Source organism: Triplophysa rosa, linkage group LG8, assembly GCF_024868665.1.
Source record: "Triplophysa rosa linkage group LG8, Trosa_1v2, whole genome shotgun sequence".
NCBI classification, from domain to species: domain Eukaryota; kingdom Metazoa; phylum Chordata; class Actinopteri; order Cypriniformes; family Nemacheilidae; genus Triplophysa; species Triplophysa rosa.
The window spans coordinates 25,854,033-25,867,686 of NC_079897.1; the positions used below are offsets into that span (position 1 = coordinate 25,854,033).

At 37.3% G+C, this 13,654-nt stretch overlaps 1 protein-coding gene and 1 long non-coding RNA gene across 2 annotated transcripts in view; one reads left to right on the plus strand and one right to left on the minus strand.

Annotated features, from left to right (window-relative positions):
* LOC130558502 (uncharacterized) overlaps positions 1–10,626 on the minus strand; it is a 42,283-nt gene extending 31,657 nt beyond the window's left edge. The window contains exons 1-2 of the long non-coding RNA XR_008963432.1: positions 10,446–10,626; positions 10,216–10,298 (exon numbers count right to left, since the gene is read on the minus strand). This is a non-coding gene — a long non-coding RNA (uncharacterized LOC130558502). The remainder of the gene's footprint in view (positions 1–10,215; positions 10,299–10,445) is intronic.
* Positions 10,627–10,718: 92 nt separating this feature from the next.
* Positions 10,719–12,021, plus strand: eny2 (ENY2 transcription and export complex 2 subunit). The gene is made up of 5 exons (XM_057340575.1): positions 10,719–10,820; positions 11,149–11,222; positions 11,421–11,491; positions 11,571–11,645; positions 11,791–12,021. Exons 2-5 carry the CDS (start codon positions 11,155–11,157, stop codon positions 11,862–11,864), a joined length of 288 nt encoding a protein of 95 aa, XP_057196558.1. The 5' UTR covers positions 10,719–10,820; positions 11,149–11,154; the 3' UTR covers positions 11,865–12,021.
* The last annotated feature ends 1,633 nt before the right edge of the window (positions 12,022–13,654 follow it).

Consider the following 13,654-nt stretch of genomic DNA (forward strand, 5'->3'; position numbering starts at 1 on the left):
TACCTCCCTCAAATGGAATGGTTTACGTTTACTCTGCTAACATCTTTTATTTTTTGACAGATGCTTTATGTGAAATGTAACTTGCAAGGTCATACAACATTGTGCTGTGAAAATTGGTCTTCGGCAAGTAAGAGACAAATCAAGTCAATGCCAAAGCTGAGGCAATGAGCCACGACCATAAATTGGTGCCACTAAGCGAGCAGTGCATCTGAAGAATGAGTCGGCCACAGAAAACATTTATTTAGAGGGTGAATTTAATATAAGGGGTTCATTCCACTATTAAACAGTACATTTCAGACCACATATGTGACCCTGGATCACAAAACCAGTCTTAAGTAGCACGGGGAAATTTTTAGTAAAAGACAAAAATACATTGTGTGGGTCAAAATTATCGATTTTTCTTTTATGCCAAAAATCATTAGGATATTAAGTAAAGATCATGTTCCATGAAGATATTTAGTAAATGTCCTACCTTAAATATATAAAAACTTTATTTTTGTGATTGGATGGTCTGCCACAGTGCCCCTTGATTAACAATTTCAAAGGCGATTTTCTCAATATTTTGATTTTTTTGCGCTCTCAGATTCCTGAGTTTTAAACGGTTGTATCTAATCCAGATATTGTCCTATTCTAACAACTCATATATCTATAGAAAGTTTATTTATTCAGATTTCAGATTATGTAAAAATCTCAATATCGAAAAATTGACCCATAAGACTGGTTTTGTTGTCCAAGGTCACATATGTGATCTACAGTATATGTCTATATTAGGCCTTACATCAGGAACCTTGTGTAAACACTATTGAATGTATGTTCGTTTTATCACCAAAGGTGAATGACTAGCACTTTCTGGTCATTAAGAACAAATGCAAGAAGGTAAAACAAATATTGGCCATATTGCACTGAATGTATAGCCTTAACAACGGCCAACTACACATGAATTAATGACAAGTACACAACCTTTTCGTTCTTAAAGGTAGTTCACCCCAAAATGAAATCCTCTATGTTTCCGATATAAAAGACATAAATAGAAAGTGGATTTGGACCAGGAACAGCAGCTGGCTCCATTCACAAACTTCCATATGCAGGGCTGTTCAGTAGGGGTGTGACGAGATCTCACGAGATCCGACTGGTCTCGTGAGAACACAATTTCCTTACGCAATTGGCATGAATGAGTGCTGGGCTCGAAATTGAGTCCATTTTAGTCGCATATGCTCCCTAAATTTAACCTGTGCGACCTTAAAATATATATGTGGGAGCATTTGTGTGAGTGCACATTTTGTTGTGGTGCGACCTGTTTTCATTACTGTACAGAACACGCGGATAACTGCACAAAGTATGTGCGTGCTGTGAGCTAAAGTGACCGGCCCCGCCATTCATAGACAACGTGATTTCCCATCCCGTGTTGCTACTTTCCCACAGTTTTTCTGTGTAAACACGCGCTAGACGAAAGGGTTTCAACGTTCGTGCACATCTGCAGTGCCTCGCGCATAAGCACTAGTTTACGGCGGTAAACCTAGTGCTGTAATCCGTCTATTTTATCCACTTTTGACCACTTCTGTCCTGATTTCTTCTTCGAATAGACGAAATAAGTGCATGCAATGTACATACTGTATGAGCGCGACCGGTGTTCTGCCAATTTATGCATCCCTATCAAATTTTGCTACCTCTATACAAAACAGGACTAACCCCTCCCCCAACCCAACCCTTACACCTAAATAACCCCTCCCCCAACCCAATCACAACACGAGGGTAGCACAAATTTATGGGTAGCATAAATTGGCAGAACACCGGCTTTATTTCTGCTTTGACAGATGTGAGACAGCGTCAAACACGGTATGCGTGTGTTAGAAATGGAACGGTGAGAAAACATTCTGCTTGGTACGTTTTTCGACTTTAAACCAAACCTTTAGGTCTTTAGCTGGCATAGTTTAAATCCTGTCTGGCTAGCGCGCTTCTCATAATGTTTACGCATGATGTCCGTATGCGGTAAGACGGTCTCTTGTGGCTGCCGCAAAAACAAAAGCCAAAACAAAAGTTCACCGAAAAAAAGCTGAAGTCTAACCAAAGCAACACGTGCAACACCGCGACGCTACTCTACTATTGCAACACTCTCCCACTTATTGCCAGGGACAAAAATGTATAAACTGATAACATCTAAATACAATAAAAATCGCACAACATAGCCACCTAGTGGTGCAACTGGGTAACTACTACCTTACATGCATAACAACCTGCGTTATAGTAATTTAAAGGTTACATATATTTTGCGGCTCCAGACAAATTGTATTTGGTGGGAGAGGGCTCAAAATGGCTCTTTTGGTCACAAAGGTTGCCGACCCCTGGGTTAACGTTACGTGAAAAATAACTAAACTTGTTCCCCGGGTCCTGATTAGGTGGGGACACATGAGAGGTTTTTATTTTAAACACATACCCAAACTATAATCCATACCAACAAAAAACAATAGTTTATTAAGTGATATAAAGGGGGTGCTGTAAATGCAAGCATCTTTGATGATCATTTCTGTGAAGTCCGCTAGTTTTATTGTGTTTAACTACAACTTTCGTCGTTTTTTATGGCAATGGCAGCTGGTATGTGTTATGTCAGATTAGAGCCTTCACTCTGTCGATTCTGGCACTCAAAAACACAGAAAGATGATTTTAAACTCCTTATGTGGCCGACTCTGTGCTGATTTGTATTGGCCGCCTCCAGTTTTCCCCTTGTTTTGCCTCCAGCTAATGCCGTGACGTAATCGTGACGTCAGCTCAAAAGGGGTCTATAGTATTGTATACTACTGTATTTTTATGTGCACAAATATATTACTTTGTATAGTACAGAATTTAGAAAAATGAAAACTAATTTAGGTAAACTAATAGTTATACGGCCCTAATTTATCCATCTGTAACATTAATTTCATTTGTCAGTTACCTGCCTATTCGTGTGATAAACTGCGATTGTGTTTTTTTAAAGATGACAGCAGACATTTTATACTTGTGCTACAACTGTTTGGCCTGTTCTACAAAATGTTAAACCTCTGTAGCACCAGTGCTTTAAGAATTATGTCATACTCCTAATACAATTAATATTACCCATACTACTAATAATCAACCCACTTCTAGGTAAACATGCTGCTTGGAAACATTTAGCTTTATTTCTGAAACATCCAAGAAGGTCATAGCTACGCCGTAGGCTGTGCGAGCTCTGCATAGCCAGACGTGCATCTCTCCAAAAATGTAACAACGTGTCAACTAAAAGTGATTGGTCACAACTCACAATTTGTCACAAGCGTTGTGATTGGTCTGTTTGAAGCCCTCCCTCAGGTCAAAAAACTCTGATAGTGTCATGTTTACTCCAACGCATTTCCGAATGAGTTATCTAAGTGAATTATTTGTTCTTCTGTATTTAACATCTCAAGCTGCAACAAAGTGACGGTTTACTTGCCGCTATCACTGCTAATGCTTCTCAAACGAGCTGCTTCTTCTTCAGCTTCTGTCTTTGTTACACAAGCAACACGCGCGTGGACACTGACGCCTAGTTGTCATTGCCTGTCATAAACCTTTGGAGTAAACACTTTAAAGACACTTCTTTGATTTTATTGTACATAAAGAATTCTTGAGGTAAAGTTACTTTTTGCCAGTTAATGTTACCTGCAAGAAGAACGATTTACAAACGTAGTTCAAGGAAATGCCAATGGTAATATTCTATCGCTGTTCTTCAAACCTTTTCAGGTATTTTCATGATAATAAAGTATATTTATAATGATGATGTTTGACAAGTGTTGCTTTTTCAAATGCACATTATAAACGATTAAATCTCATAGTGATTTTAGATGGAGCAGTACTTCCTACTGATCAAAGAGCAGTAGTTCACGGAAGAGCTGTCCATAAAACACAGAATTGATTTTAAAATCGACCTAGACGGGTATAATTAGTGTGAATCAATATATATCGTCACAGCCCTACACCTGAGATAAATCATTGTGGCAGCAATAAAGCTTCTCCAAATAGTGACCAAAGAAGATCATCAATAAACCATTGGTAATGAGCCTGGTTTAAACTGGTTGGTCTGAAGATCAAGCTGGTATGGATAGGGTAAACGGCTAGTGCTGTTTGAAGAGGCTGATGCTTCTTAGATTGAAGCCGTAGAACCACTAACCTGAAAGATCATGAGCTGAAAGCATGGTTATTCACTCTCAGCTGAGTGTCACATTTTGACAGGTCGCTCAAAAATGAAAATGAATCTGTCATTTGGTCACCCCAACTTTCTACCCTTTTAAGTTGACAGGAAAAGTAGAAACCTGAATTCAGACTTGTGAAGATATATTTAAATTTGGCAAGCGAGTACCTTAAAACAAATATCAATATTAATTGAATCAGCATTTCTAGATGTATTGTGTCCACTCCAGTCCAGTATATGTAGAATTTCAACAAAACTAAACCCCAGGAGTGACATAAATATACAGAGCTTCTTTTTTTGTTATTTTCACCGGTTTCTCCAGTTTTAATTGGTTGCAAATAAATGCAGAGAGTTTTGATTTAGAATTTGGTAGAAATGTTGCTAAAAGTTCACAGAATGGAACAAAAAATATAATTTTACCTAATCACATATCTGTAAATACTAATCAGTAAATCAGAAAAAAATTAAAAATGATTTTGAAATGGTCTCTTCATTTTTTCCACAGCTGTATGTGTGTGTCTCATACAGTAAAAATATAGATGGAATGTGTATACATTTTTATTCATCCACATATTTACTTACACCCAAAAATCTCATCCAACGTTCAACTGTTCTTATCTACTTGCCAGAAGTTTGGCAACCGAGTGCCAAGCTGTGGTTAGTTAGGCCTCATCAAATGATGGGAGAGTCATTACAATTATTGTTAGTGTAATTATTGTCGTTTTACTATACAAACGAAATCGTTCCTTCAGGAAACTAAATTGACAAGGGTTTTAAAAAAGACAACAGCAAAGTCCTAAAAGAAGTGAAATGTGATGACATCTTCGTCCTGTGTCAGCTACCGTAGTGCTTCGAAAGGGAGGGGTGAGTGGTGGACTGAGCCATTGATTGAAATTCGCAACCTCACCGCTAGATGCCGCTAAATTTCACAAACTAGACCTTTAAGTAAAATACTGGTCGCGTTTTTCAAGTCTGATGCTCTCGGGCTTAAAAAGGTACAAAACACTACACCTTTATATTGCTACATTTGAAAAATTGAGACGAGAAGTAAGTATATTGAAATATGTTAATATGTAGAACAGAAATATTAAAATACTAAAAATAAGCTTACTGCACCCACAAGATACCGAGACTACTGACTACTGACTGATATTGTCAGTGAAAACACACATACAGCAGACCTAAAAGAGTTCTCACCTCAATTTATCGTACATCTTCTATATTTATGCCCTAAAGCAGTGTTGCTGAAGCTTTAAATCAGCCCTTCTGGTGATTAAATACCAGGGTGGATGCTGCCCTCATAAATTTCCTCTCTTCTGCACCAATATTTGCCTATTGATTTATTTGCAGCATTTCTATCAACCCAACAGAGTCCCTCATTTCAAATGCAACGCTGGCTTACTTCGTTAAGCATACAACAACATTGTTGAGCTGCGGGTGGCCGAGCACTGCAGAATCAAAGCAATGATACAAATTTAGGCAAGCAACTCACCTCAGGTGGTCACTGAGGGAAACCCATTTGTGGCGTTGAGATTAGTTGCTAGGTATAGTAGTAAAGCACACGAGGGAGTGCAAAAGCATATCTAACGTGTCGTGCTAATGTTTAGGTCAAGCAGATGGGGATATTATGGGATAAGTGTTACACTGGAGTAGCAGGATATGGAACCCATGCTGATTCCCCGTTAATGAACCCCAGGAATTGGCGGTCAGTGACGGTCCTGATGCCAGGCACGAGCACCGTACGGCTTCCCCGGAGGAATGTACTTGCAACGTTTTTCTTTGGCACCTTACACAAGATTTAATCAATGGCACAATCACCATTTTCCACAGCAGCTTCTAATCAGGAAATTAATGCCACTGCATGCTCCGCACCTCACCAAGCGAATCTGCACCAAACCAGTTCATCACGGATTAAAGCTGGAGCGAACGCGTGCCGTTGATGAGCAGGACACATTCACAGCACTTACAGTAAGTGTTCCCACCTGAGCCCATTAATCTTTGGTCTTTCTCTCCTGATCCTCAGATCTCTCGTGATCTCTCTTGCTCTCTAGAGGACGTCTCTCCAACAACATCAGTTAATGAGCACAGGCAAAAAGACTTGAGGATAATTTATTTCAGTGGGTTGAATCTGACAAACACATGCAACCCGAAACGTGCAGATACAGGGACAAGAGCTGCCACAGCTGCATTAAAATACTTACATAAACAAGTAACAATACTTAAAGGGACAGTTCACCCAAAAATAAAAAATACTGTCAATACTTACCTATCCCGAGTTTGATCTGATGAACACAGAGAAAGATATTTGGAAGAATGCTTGTAACTAAGGATGGACAATAAATGATCAGCCATATCGGTATCGGTATAATAAAATTTAGATATATTATAGCAGATAAATGATGAATCATTTCCTCTGGTTGAACCCCTTCAGCTGCACGCTGCTCACAGTAGAAATACAGTAGTACTGTCTTTCCGTCATGATCATTCACTTACTGTTATTAGCAAAACATTGTTGATGTAGTATGTAGATATTTATGAATGTGTGAATTATAATTATACTAAATGATATTCAAGCAAAAGCATATTGTTTGAAGCCGACTGCTGTCTGAATGCATTTTTGAGTACTGTTAGACTTCTGGCTATTGAGAACACCTTTATGGGTTGCTCTGGAAGAACATCTTTAATTTGTTTATTAAATAGACATTATACCAGAAAGGTTTAAAAGTTAAAGATTCTTTAATTAGTGTAAAGTAGGCTTAGTACATGATTTTCAGGGGGGGAAATAATTTTCAATCTCAGAAAATGTTATATTAATATTTAGATACTGTTTATCGGCCAATATATCCGTTATCAGCTTCCAGTGTTCAAGAATTATTGGTTATCGTTATAGGCCAAAATTTACATATCGTTGCATCCCTACTTGTAACCAAACAGTTCTTGCCCACCATTGACTCCCATAGTAGGAAAAATTACAATGGTAGTCAAACGTGCCCCAGAACTGTTTGCGTTCCTACATTCTTCAAAATATCTTCTTTTGTGTTCAACAGAACAAACACATTTTTCCTACTATGGTAGTCTAAAAGTCTATGTTAAATACATTAAAGAGCTATATATGAAATATATTAAATAGCATTTCCATTCATGTCAGTAGCAGTTGTTTGTTTGGTGCAGGACCCATTTATATGTTGCTTGAAAACTCCTGTCAAATACATAGCTCATTTTAAATGCAAAATGGATAACAATAACTGCCTCATGTTTACGTGAGAGCATAGCTTTCACAGACATGCGATTTCTCAGGACACTCCTTTCAGTGATATCTGGCAGGAAATAGCTCATTTTATGTGCAGTATTGATTAGGAAACGTTTACACCTGCTTTAAGTGCCATATTATAAGCGTATGGTGCAGGTTTGGACCTTTTAGAAATAGAGCTACTGAGATTGCAATCCTGCTTTAAATAGTCATTACACCTTGATGAATGACACCAACTTCAAGGTTGTTCCAGAAGATGGTGTCAATGTGTGAATATTATTCAATTTACATTTAGTCAGATTATGATTTAGTGCATGCTTGTATTCAAAGCCAAGTAAAATACCAATTGCAAGTCATTTGCCATACAAGAGCTAACAATATTTGCGGTAACATACTGACAAGGTCCAAGTGAGTCAGACTACGAAATACACCCCAAGAAAATATGCAGAAAAAGTTGACATTACATTTCCCAGTCTGTGCACGCTGAACTCAGAGACAAAACAACGAACATTAAAACCTAAAAAGCAGAACGTTCCCATTAACATCTGATGCCCTTAAACAGCATTAGTCACCATATAATGGTTCTATAAATAATGCCAAGCCAGATCGCGATTTCCTCTGTGACGTCTTAATTATACAACAAAGGCAAATGGCACTGGTTCTTGTAGAATCAAATGGCGGCCGTGAAGTTGCCAGGCATTAGTAATGTACTGTAAGTGCTAGATCTGCAGTGAAGAGAAACTGTGAATCACCGCGACACCCTTCTATAAACACAATCACAGCCTGGAGAAACTTCTTGAAACGATAAAAACGTAATAAACGATCTCTCTAACCACTCAAAAAAGTGCTACCACCAGTTTGCCATTTCCAGGGGCTTAATTTTTATACATGTTCTTCCATCAACCCATTAAAGCCATTGAGTTTTCAGTGGTTTGAAGCTGTTTATTCAGACAAATCTCAGAATAGCAGCGACTGATGAGGCTGTCGCTGTTCATCCATTAAGAATCTCCATTAGAGATCTCAATGAATTCCTCGGCTTGTCTTAGCATCTGCACACTTCACTGGTAATGGTTAGCAGATGAAAAAAATGGCGGCAGAAAAATGAGGACGTTATGACTACTCTCCTCCCATCACTTACAAAACTGTGATAGATAATTATAAATCTTCAAGCATTAAAAACACTGGCAGATTATGTTCGACGTCAACATTAAACACATCATATTTCAACAGTTCATAACTTGTAATTGCACAAAAGTTTGCCGGAGAGACTATACAGGCAGCACACTCCAGAAATGTCTTGGACTGTCAATTTCCGAGCGGTTTCTGGATTTCACAGGTGAATAAGATCAATCTTCTCGTACTTTTCTCACTCATTTAGAAGAGACACTCAATAATAGACACCGTAAGCCATCAATCCCTCTGTCAGAACAAGACGTTTCCACTTGAACGCTTGCCCATCCTTCCATCTCATGACCACCGTTCTTGACTTTAACAAACATATGTAACTCAACACACAAATACAAAGTTTTCATAATTATATATTCTAATAGAAAAATGTATTTGAAATTTTTGTATTGCTTTGAGCATGAGACAACATAGGCCTTTCACCACAGGGATTGTGTGAAGTTTAGAACTCAAACAGTAGGCAATTAAAAACAACAAGGCATCCAGGAGCTCAGCAGAGTGTTTAATTAAACTACAGATAAGCAAATCCATGGTAATAGCTGTCATGGGGTCTTCAAATCAAGTATTATAAGGCCCCTTAAAAAAGCACAATGCCATACTTTTGGCAGTTTATGACAGCCCCATGGATTAATTAGCTCATGCTTTCCAAAGTACAATTTAGATGCATAGTTTTTGTCCAATCACAAGAGTTTTGGTCTTAGAACTTTCAAATTAACATCAGTGATTGAAAGTTTGTTACAATATACCCCCAATACGTAATTGGTGGGCTATCCTGATTTTGCCAAGTGGTTGATGTCCTTAGGACAACATCATGTTGACCCTGGGACATCATTAAAATCAACCAATCAGATTTCAGAAATAAGTTTAATTTGTAAGACAAGCACATACATTTAGAAACAGCAATGTATAACACAATCGTTTTAAGAAACATAAATGAACTGCATCAAGATGTAATTAAAAGGTTACTTTTAATATAGACCTCATCAGATGATGTAAGGTCCAGAAGAACTTCCTGTTTCAGTTACACAAGCGTTTGAACAACATACAACCAACCCAATATGTATAACACATTTAAAATGTTAAACAAATATCTTTACGCTTAGTCAAAGTAAGATAAAAAAACTAATAATAAATCAATAAAAACTGAAACCGGAAGTGATTTTTACGTCTTGCAAAGTGGTCTATACCAAGTTCTACTATTACAAGTTAAAACTTTTAGTAAAACATATTTACAGTTAAAAAATTATAAACGTCAAAAAACGTTTTGGCAATAAAATATACAGTACTGATTAAAAAAACGTAACTACGTGTGATGGGAATATTAGCGTGCCCCAGTGAAAAAACGTCATAAAAGCTGACTCTTAACAATATCCATAGACAAAATATTAATTGCTCTTTCATTTGTATGATCACTTTGGATGAAAGTGTCTTTTAAATAAATGCATGTAAAAGTTATTTTATCTCATCCATAATCGCGTCTACTACTGCAAATTCGAATAGAATTGACATTTTTGTTCTTTGTTTAAGGTTATAAGATGCGAGTATAAGTACCCGAGTATTATTATTTCATTCAATCGTTGCTTTCTGAACCTAAACCACTCACCTGTTCCAAGACGAAGTCCAAACGCACCTGTGGATTTCATACTGATTTCTAAGGCAACAGTGCCACCTTGTGGTTCACGATACCTACAAACAGGGAAGATATGTGAAATTTATATAGACGTTTCTGTTATATTGCAAGCATGTGTTAGCGCCCTTGTTTAACTTATATACTTGTACAATACTCTGACATAATTTAACTATCTGCAGCAGCATACAGTTAACGTTATCTACCTCAAAACGTCCACAATCCATAATGTCTCCTCGTGCTTGGTGTTTCTCACCGTAATTACGTCAATGTAGACATCAAAACGTTAAAGTTTTTAAAGTGTTAAAGCATTTAAAGTGTTAAAATGGTTTATTATACATGCCCTCGGATGTATAACAAAAACGTAAGACCTGCTTTTTGATGTCACACGCCAAACAGTCTGCGCAGCGCCGCGTGAAGTCAAACGCACTTGCGTAGGAACTCTCATGTAGGAACCTTTGGCCGATAAGCGTGTTTCTGTGGGGAAGTTAAACGCTGTGCGGAACGACCGGCTAAAACAACAGCAGAGCGAAATCGATACACGCCGATCAGAACATTATGCGTATTTTCATCTTTGTTTGGTACTTTTATTTGTTTTAAAATATACACATCACAATGATAACCTAATTAAATGCTTCTGCTAAGTAAAGTGCGTTCTCACATTTGCTCGTTGCTCGAGCAGCAGCTGCAAGATTGAAATTTAAAATAATGTATTGTTTTGTTTATTTGGCCAAATGTATTTAGTATGAAGAATCATGGCCATTTATGAGCCGTGTTTCTTAATATTTAAAGTACATTAGAGAGACGTGGATATTTAATAGTGTTTTTTAGGGGTAGGCACACCCATTGTTTGTGGCACTGGAATTTCGAGCTTGACGTTAAGTTTAACCGTTTTTATTTTATTTTCAGAATAATATGAGTAAAGAATCACAAATGAGGGCTGCCATTAATCAGAAGTTAATTGAGATGGGTGAGAGGGAGAGGTGAGTCCTTATCATCGCAATTTTACTATGGCTGTGTTTCAGAACCTTGTGAGAAGCCTACTTACATTTTAGGCATCTAGTCTCAACCTAATGATCTAAAATGGCTGTCTACGTAGAAAACAGGCTTTAGACACATATTGTGTATATAGGTTGAATTTCAGCCCTGTGTAAATCACATGAATTTTTATTTTCGTTCAGGTTAAAGGAGTTGCTCCGTGCCAAGCTCATTGAGTGTGGCTGGAGAGACCAGATAAAAGCATTGTGCAAAGGTAGGAGTACTAATGTAGTCTCTTGTGAGTTTCACATATTCTTCTAAGGTAAAATAGCATTGTTTGTTTGGTTTCGCAGACGTGATTAAGGAGAAAGGAATTGAGAATGTAACTGTAGAGGACTTGGTTGCTGGAGTTACCCCCAAAGGAAGAGGTAGGCTGCTATTAACTTGGCATCATGTTGAAACGATTATTTGACATATTGTCAAACATATAAAATGAATGCAGCACACAAATGTTTTTCTTTGTTCAGGCGGTTGATCACTCACAATTGTATTCAATTTCCTTTTGTTTATTAGCCCTCGTGCCTGACAGTGTCAAAAAGGAGTTACTACAGAGAATAAGAGCCTTCCTTGCCCAGCATTCTACATGATGCTCGACATCTGGGAATACTCTGAGAGTATCTGTCGTTTTTGTATTGAAATTATGCCAACAGTTAAGCCAGACCATAAATTGGTATAAACTGTATGATGTGATTTTGCTCTTCATTGTGTATTTTTGTTACCGCTAATAAAACTTGATCATGTTTGTACATATTTTATTTTGTTCAGCATTATTAGTTTCATAAGTCCATTTAAAATGGTTAATTGTTTTAAAAGTTTGAGTTGTAGTGCAGAAAGTTCCACGCAAACTTTGGATGGAATATAAATTCTGTCCATATTGCAAGTATTCGTGAAATATTAAATGCTGCAGTTAAATCTTTGGCCGGAATACCAATACAAGAGACCCAATACTGTTTCCTCTCTCACCTGCATAATATCTAGCCACTTTTCTAATAAAAATGGCTGATAAAAGTACATACCTCTTTGCAAAACTGGTAATCATCATACATGAGTTTAAAACATTAGTTTGAAAAATGTGTGTAGCATGTTTAAAAAACAAAAGGAGATTCTATTTTTAGAATTCCTCACTGAGACTGTGTTGGTTAAGAATGTCAAAGGCTCAGGAAAAATAATATCAATACTTTACTACAGCAGCTGTGCCAATAGCTAATTCAGTCAGAATTTGGGCTGGAGATATGTAACCTTCTGATAGTTGGTGTACAGAGCTATAAACACTTTTTAAAAACAAAATCACAAATTAAAATCGAGCAATATCGTGCACCCCATACAAAGGAAATATGCAATGACATTTGGCATTGTGAAAAATGTTATTTTTCTTTTAGAAACTTCTATTTAGTTGCATGCATTTTTCATCGTCACATTTATCTCAAATGAAGAATGAGCTAATCTTTCACTTTAATATTTTTATCTATATAGTATCAAAATTCTAACTGCAAGTGTCACACTCATAAAACTTCAACCACATACCAGACATCTCAGTTAAATTCAATCCCTCTCTTAACTGTTTGCATCCATTTTATTCAAATTTCAGTTCAATTAATGTCCAAACTCGGGTTCAAATTGTAAAAATTACGCTCAAACAATCCCTATTTAGAACTATTTATAGTTTAACTTTAATTTCAGAATAATGAAACCCCAACCCTCTCTGCTTTTTATATTTTTGAGTAGAAACAGAGTCTCAGCTGTAAAAATAAGCCATTTTATCACAGATTTAAAACAAAATGACAAATCGTATAACATTGGTTAATAAAAGTTTACAACCAGAGAAAAGGTCAAAGCTAAAGCTGATTTGGAATATATTTTTAGTTTTGCAAACAAACAATTCTAGGACAGCTATACAGAATAGATCAGGTTTCTAAGGTACATTGTTTTTTCAACTTTCCCAGGGTGTATGCTACACTCAATAAATGTACTTTGAATTCCACTGCCTGAATTTATGACACCTACGACACAGGACTTCAGCTCTGCATTGGTATGGCTAAGCATCACTCACCCTCTCTGAAAATGAGCAAGGAAAAATTGGCAGAGGCTGCCTCAGCTCTGAGAAGTTTTAAATGTATTTACACCCCATTGTGCCTCCTGGGAACTGTTTTCCACCAGCTAATGAGACTCTAGAGCGAGATCCACTCTGTTATTTCTGGCATGTGCCTGCCGGTCAAACAGGCATCATTCTTGCTCTCTCTCTCTTGCCTCTCTATCTGTTTCCCTCTCCCGCTCATTTCTTCTCTCAGTAGCTCATTGCAAATAACAAATAAGAGGAAATACATCATCCCTTTTAATTTAATAGCCAAGCCGAGGTCTGCCAAAGTTAACACAAAGC

What these genes read in the sequence shown, in the direction of transcription:
- eny2 (XM_057340575.1), top strand. Translation starts at nt 11,155, where the DNA reads ATGAGTAAAGAATCACAAATGAGGGCTGCCATTAATCAGAAGTTAATT. An exon ending in GAGATGGGTGAGAGGGAGAG is followed by an intron (nt 11,223 to 11,420) that starts GTGAGTCCTTAT and finishes ATTTTCGTTCAG; the next exon opens with GTTAAAGGAGTTGCTCCGTG. An exon ending in GATAAAAGCATTGTGCAAAG is followed by an intron (nt 11,492 to 11,570) that starts GTAGGAGTACTA and finishes TTGGTTTCGCAG; the next exon opens with ACGTGATTAAGGAGAAAGGA.